Here is a 7216-nt window from a genome sequence, read left to right as displayed (position 1 = left end):
CTATCTAGTATTAGTGCCATGGGAATACAGACCAGGCAGAGACACGCATGATTGCAGCTGTCCCCTAAAGGCTCAAATAGATCAGCAGCCAGCCGTGGCTTGAGGAGAAACAACAGTAGCCTGCGTGGCCCATGTCGGGGCCCAAATAGATCGGGGGAGAAGGGCAAAGAGAGTGCGAAAGGAGATGGGCCATGCTGCATATGCATGTCCACCGTCCAGGGCGCCTTTTGATAGGGCGACACGGCAGGCAGTGTACACATGCTATCCATTGCTTTGTGCCTTTGTCATGGCGCCAACTCGTTTCGACTTTGAAGCAGCTTAGCTTTTGGGAGGGTCCTTGCCTCCTTGGCCATGTCTACTGTAAACCGCTTGTTTAACTTCAAACCCTGTAGGATGCAGAAAAATCAGTATTACGCCCAACTCAGAAACTTCGCAGTGGTTGCATCCGAAAATCCCTAAGTTGCTAATTACCACAGTACAGCAGTGCCGTTGCTTATGGAAGTCGTAACAAGCTAGCCCGTTCTAGGGGTCCATAAAGTCTAGATTAGCCTACAGAAAAAGTGCACACGGATGCTCAACAGTTTCAGCAAACTTGGTAAGGCAAGCCCTGCTTGCTCCCCCAGGCATACTCATGAGCGTCAAACAATACGGCCGGCGTGATAGCACAATGCTGAATAAAGTCTCCACACACGTCTGCAATGTGCTCCTTTGCATGATGATGGGATGCGCCCCAAAACATAAAACCTAGCCGCTCCCATCCTTTGTATCTTCGTCCTTCTGAACCTTAGCACTTCCTTGATTGATGGGAATAATAGAGAAAACCGGGTGGCTAGGCAGTTTCTGCATTCGAAGGTTCAGCTCCAACCTTCCACCTCTCAAATTCTGCAACACTAAGCAGAAATGAGCTTGCGTTTCGATGCCCCCCACCTCCGAATTCCTAGAAACAGAATCAAACACGATACTTAACAGCAGTCTTGACGCACACCCATTCGCAAAGCTAAGGTAGTTCAACACTGGAGATCCATAAGCAGAAAAAGTACCTGGGAGATAGAAGTCGTGTCTTCTTGTTCCAAACTTCTCAGGCTGATTTTTAGCATCTCGTCATTATTCAACTCGGGGACTTTATATACTACAGCACCAATAGCTCTGAGAAAAATAGAGCGCAACTGGCATTATAAACTGAGAATGGTGCAGTGAAGTCGAAATTATATCTTACATAATGAATGGGAAATAATGCAGAAGAAAGAGAGGCTATGGGTTCAATAGACAAATTGGGGAATGTGAAACTTGCCTCAGATTCGAATTCCGACTCTTGTTAGCGAGCTGATTTCCGAGTTCGCTTCTCAGCATTGAAATAGCATCAGCATTGACAGCCTAAGGGACAACAGAACCAGTACTGTTCATGATGATGAAAAAACAAAGACAGTAAAACGCTTATCCTAAGTTAAGAGGACCAGCCATTAGAATGTGTGTGGATAAACAAAATAGCCACTGAAGGATTCCTGTTTAAATTTATTGCTTGATGCAAAAAAAAAATCTTGAAGGGCCAGAATCTGAAGGGGTTATCTGCAGAACCCTTCCTACCAGATGCACTTCCACATCACTAAGCTTTGGCAGATTGATTAGTACCATTTATCTTCAGCACAAGGGTAAGATGTGCTCAACAGTACGATCATAAGCCAAATAGACATCTCTAACAATACAGGAAACATATCATTTGGACGAAACACACTGCCCGTCATAAAGGAGAATGTTGATATTCTACTATAAATCAAACTAACCACATCAATCAGGTAGAAAAATAGATTTTATCCGAGATAAATCATTACTAACAGATAATGGAAGTTAATGTTATGACAGTTGTGATGTAGTACCACACTTTCAATTCACATACATTACCATGGGATGTTGACATAACATGGAGGAAACTTGTCGCACATAGAACAAAAGTTCACAGAGAATAATCAAGAAACAAACAGAGGATAGGGATGTTTTTACCAGACAATTCCCAAACTGGCCACATCCTAGAGCAATTTCAAAGGACTTCTCCAAACAATCATCAATTAATGTTTGCTTCTGCGATAATGTTACTTGTCCCCGAGAAATTACTTGCTCCGGATCCAACTCCAGCAACTGCAATCAGACCAGCACAATTTTACAGGATGGTAATGGTAATAAGATCTAGAAGTGCAAAAGGAATATCAGTATCTAAGGTATGTCAGCTGATGTCAGTGCTTTCCGACGTCTACAATACAGAATGTAATCATCAAGCACTAGAAGTCAAATTATCAGTCAAGATTCAACTGATCCGGTTCCGCCCATTGGACCGGTGGACCGCACCTTGCTTTTTTACCATCAGGGTCCAACAGAGGCAAACCCCTTCGAACCTAGGGTCAAACCGCACCTAGCTCACCAGAATACTTCCGCCGCATGACGGGTGGAGCATGGAGCAAAGGCACGCCGCTGGCCACCAGAATAAACTCGTCGGAGAGCGCCGCTCACCCCTGCCAACTGCCGTCTGCTCCACCATCTGCCTCTCCTTTTCCCGGTCGGTCTCCAAGCTCCCCACAGCCAGAGCAGGTTAGCTGTCAGTCACCGGAACTGCGTGACGCGCGGGGGTGCTCGCAGCTGGGGAGTACCTCCTCGGAGTAGATTAGGTAGTCCCCATCTACAGCATCAATTCACCCTCATGCCAGTTTCTTTGTCATCTTCTTCTCCTGGTGTATAGAACCAGCCAACAAGTTGAACTGCAGCCATAGCCGAGCAAACAACAGCAGCGTGTACTAGCTAGGGGCAGACCTACGAACCTAAAGGTGCCCCGTTACCCTGGGAGACGAGGTGTGGGCCGAACCTTTAACCTAAATTGTCCTAATAGGTTCAGAGGTCCAATAACAGGGTCAGACCGGACCGGACCGGTTGAATTTTGGATTTATCAGCGAATAACGCCATTCTCTAAGTTTGATCAAACTATGTTGGGTCGACACAGTGCAGCCCAACTACCCGAACCAGGTTACATGGCCAATGCAGTCGTACCGTGCAAGCCTGCTTCCTTCTGTTGTAATCCTCCCATTGTATACTCACGTCTAAATACCTTGTCAGTGATGAATGATACACGATGATTTACACTATTAATCTTGCTATCCGACAACCTCTTCCACTCTTCTGCCATGTCCAGTGACCCCGATGTTCGCAACCTCAGCGGCAGCTGCCAAAGTTCCTCCAGTCATGGCTTTCGCTGCTGCTCCCATGATGAATATGTCGGCCTCTCTCGGTGACGCCTTCACATCGAGCATGACGGTGTCGCTTCCTCTCGCCGCATCTGTCACCAGCTCCGACGTGCGTGCCAGCCCTAGCAAGCCGTCCATGCACCACATCAACATCACCTCCTACATCTGCTTCAAGCTCAATCTATCAGCGAACAACTACTCCAAGTAGTGTCGACTCATGTACTTCATCCTCTCCAAATACAATGTGTAGAACCACGTCCAAGTGGAGACAGATCCACGGCAAGAGAGCGACGAGTGGCACCATGACGACATCACCATTGTCCTCTGGTTCTACACCACCATCTCCGACGAGCTCTTTGATGTCGTCATGTCTCCGCACAGCACAGCATATCACATGTGGAATCAGATTCACACCTTCCGCGACAACCAGCCGGGACGTGCTATCCATCTCAGCACAAAGTTTCACACCACCGTCCTAGGTGGCCTCTCCATCACCGACTACTGCCGGCGGCTCAAGTCCCTCGCCGACGTAGACAAACTCGCGTTGGACAAAACCCTCATGCTACAGATGATCCATGGGCTCAACCGACGTTTCCAGGTGATGGACACTGTGCTCCCTATGCAAATCCCTTTCCCGACCTCATGCGTTTTCTCTCGTGTCTTCTGCTTGAAGAGATCACACTCATTTAATGTGAACGCAGCGAGAGATCCTTCCCTTATCGTGGAGGAGGAGCTCTCGCCACGTTCACACTCAGTGAGAATGATATCAATCTCTTCAAGCACAAGACGCGAGTATCACCTGCACAAAGGTCCGGAGAGGGATCTGCATAAGGAGCACCGTGGCCGTCCCTGGAAACGTTGGTTGCGTTCTCAGATCATCTGCAGCGTGAGGATTTGTCCAACACAGGTCCGTCGACATCGGCAAAGGACTTTAGTCGGCGACTGTAGGGGGCGATTAGAAGTCGCCCTGGACAGTGCGCAAAACCCCGCGTTGAGATGGATAGCACGCCCTGGCTGGTTGTCGCAGAAGGTGTGAAGTTGATTCCACATGTGGTACGTTGTGTTGTGCGGAGACATGACGACGTCGAATAGTTCGTGGGAGATGGTGGCGTAGAACTAGAGAACAATGGTGATGTCGTCATGGCACCACTCAACGCTCTCTATCCGTGTCCACCTAAACGTCGTTCCGCATATTGTATCTGGAGAGGACGGGGTACATGACTTGACCATACTTGGAGTGGTTGTTCACCGCCGGATCAAGCTTGAAGTTGATGTAGTAGGTGATGTTGACGTGGTGCATGGGTGGTCGAGGCATGCTAGGGCCGACGCACAGGTCTGAGCTGGTGACTACCTTGGCGAGAGGAAGGGACGCCGTCATGCCCGATGTGAAGGCATCACCAAGAGAGGCCAGCAGGTTCACCATGGGAGTAGCGGGGGAAGCAGTGATTGGAGGAACTTCAGCAATTGTGGCCTTGGTGTCGGCAAAAAGTCACTGAGGTTACTATCAATCACTGGACATGACGAAAGAGTGGAAGAGATTGTAAGCTCTAATACCAAGAAGTGTAGTCACCGTGTACCTATATACATGAGTATCCAACCGGATTCAACAAAAGGAGGTGTGTGTGCTACGTGCAAGCTGAGCATGGCGTATCGCGAGCGCGCTGGCGTGGGCGATCGGTGCGCTCCATCCATGTCGTCCGGTTCAATAGTTGGGCTGCACTGTGTCTATTCGTCCAACAATCCTCAAGCACTAAAAGTTAAATTATCAGGAAACAACACCATTTCTAAGTTTGATCAGGTATGATGCTAAGTTGTGAATGAGTGTTCAAGCAATTATTTCACTAAACAGCAACCTGAAGTGGTTATCATATAACTAAAGCAACAAAGACCAATACTCAATGCAATATAAAGTGATAAAAGATGGTGAACATCCATGTTCAAGTAAAAGGAGGAAGTGCTACTGCAGAAAACCATACTAATACTAACAAGTAAATCGTCACCTGATCAAATAACTTCCCATTTGAATTGACATTAAATTCAATGTTCAGATCTTTGAGGCCACTGCTGAAGGCCTTGCTATTTGGAATAGTCCATCTCCATAGATCTCCATCCTCAATAAACTTGAAAAGCTTGTGCACCATTTCAAGCTTGTTTTCAGGTAGATATTTCATTTCAGTTACAGAATTACCACTTCCATGATTCCGTGAAGTACTAGCTTCTGTTAATAACTTGTTCCTAAAGTAGTCGAATGCAATTGTTGCTCCACTGCGTTGCATGTCAATCACCTTATTCACGTTTTCTCCAAGTGTGGCACTCCCACACAGACTTTCCATGGCAGTCTTATGATGGTCTAAGATTGTTACACTGAAAAGGGTAAAACGATGTAAGTGTCCCCAAGTGCCATCCTCCCAACTGAAAACATGGTAATAAATCAAGGTTGTGTGCATCAATCGATGAAGAGGCCGGGGGCATGCCTCCTTTTTGAAAAGAAAAAAGAGTGACATTTTCACACAACTTTCAGCAGCAGCCTTATGATGGTCCAAGAATGTTACAGTGGAAAAGATAAACAACTATAAGTATCCTAGTATTGCCAAGAAAAAAATATAGTGCAAAGCTTCACAGTTCCACAATATTCAACATGATTGAAGGCCACAATGTGTTACAAACATTGAGAACAAACATTGAGAATGCCCTGCTACTGTGCATAAAATTAGGAAGAATCACATCCGGATGAATCTGAGATTAACCACACGGTTCACATCAAACAATGTAAATAATGCAACACAAAGGGAAACGGTCAGAGATGAATCTTTACAGACCTCTGAACTTTCGGGGCTATATCAGCAACAAAACCAGGAGGCCCTACGAAGTCAAGAAGGTAAACATCTTCAATTTCGTCAAACGGAAGACCATCGCTCCTGCAAAAGGAAACCCATAAGACCAAGGTTATAACAGGAGAAACATAATATCGTCGTTTTTCTTTTAAGGTACAAGATCGCCGTTTTGGGTCTGCTCTGCCAAGGCTTGTATAGCATGACAATAAAAACACTAGTGAGTTCTGGGTGATATTTTCGACCATTCCAATCAACCACGACTAATGATGTATTGAAATTTAAAGGAAGATATCCATCCAGTTCAGACTATGCCCAATTTTGTCTCGAGATAATATGACTCCAGAGCATGGGTCCTTTTTATGTGAAATATAATTTCTAACTTGAGATGATTTTTTTGGTCGGGATACAGATTGCACAAAAAAATTGGCATGCATCTAGCTTAAACGAACTAACGACACCAGGATTTGTCAAAGTGAAACTACACCTGAACACTGCAAAGGTAACGCCCTGTCAAATCTTACTAACACTGACTGTCAAAGTGAGCACCTGAAAAGCGCGTGAATCGTACAGATTTGATATCGTGCATTGATCTTATGGTAGGTCAGGTCTGAAGTTCGGAAAGACTACCTGATGGGGTCATAGACGGTGTTGGGGAAGAAGCGGACGGGGAGGGCGGCGGCGGAGAAGTAGAGGTGGGCGGCGAGCGCGGCGAATGCGCCGTCCGGGCACGGGTAGTGGTACAGCACGGCCGATGCCTTCCGCGCGGAGCCGGCGGCGCAGGCCATATGTATTGCGGCGCCGAGGCGGATGGCGAGCTTAGACGGGAAAAGCGGCGCGGCTGGGGCGGCGGGCGGGTGAGTGGGTTTCCTGGTTTCGTGGTTTTGGCAACGACGAAAATAACGTAGCTCCAGTAAAAAAATCGACGGGATGACTGTATAATTTAGGGAAAGTTCTTCAAGAGCCTCTCTAGCAGATTCCGTGTAACCTCACTGAGGCGCGTTTTTCCAGCGGTTTTACAGGACGGTCAAAAAATCCGGCCCAACCAGGTTCGATTAAAACAACCTGGCTGTAAAAAAAATTATGGAAGGCCTGTAAACCGCCCGTGATTCCGGTTATATATGCCAGCTCCGGGACGATTTAGGGTTCCCATCCCTC

General features: G+C 46.9%; 1 protein-coding gene across 2 annotated transcripts; it reads right to left on the bottom strand.

Moving 5' to 3' along the window:
- Nucleotides 1-394: 394 nt before the first annotated feature.
- On the bottom strand, nt 395-6956 carry LOC123145118 (uncharacterized). Of its 2 annotated transcripts, none has more exons than XM_044564442.1 (7): nt 6689-6956; nt 6047-6145; nt 5228-5591; nt 1999-2133; nt 1292-1374; nt 1041-1146; nt 395-937 (listed from the first exon to the last, which is right to left on the bottom strand). In XM_044564442.1, exons 1-7 carry the CDS (start codon nt 6844-6846, stop codon nt 830-832), a joined length of 1053 nt encoding a protein of 350 aa, XP_044420377.1. In that variant the 5' UTR covers nt 6847-6956; the 3' UTR covers nt 395-829. The 2 variants fall into 2 exon arrangements, with proteins under 2 accessions (XP_044420377.1, XP_044420376.1); XM_044564441.1 differs by having other exon boundaries at nt 395-882.
- Between the last annotated feature and the right edge of the window lie 260 nt (nt 6957-7216).

This window comes from Triticum aestivum, chromosome 6D (assembly GCF_018294505.1).
Source record: "Triticum aestivum cultivar Chinese Spring chromosome 6D, IWGSC CS RefSeq v2.1, whole genome shotgun sequence".
In the NCBI taxonomy this organism is placed as follows: domain Eukaryota; kingdom Viridiplantae; phylum Streptophyta; class Magnoliopsida; order Poales; family Poaceae; genus Triticum; species Triticum aestivum.
Note: the sequence above shows the minus strand (reverse complement) of the source record. Positions and strands in the feature narration are given on the sequence as shown.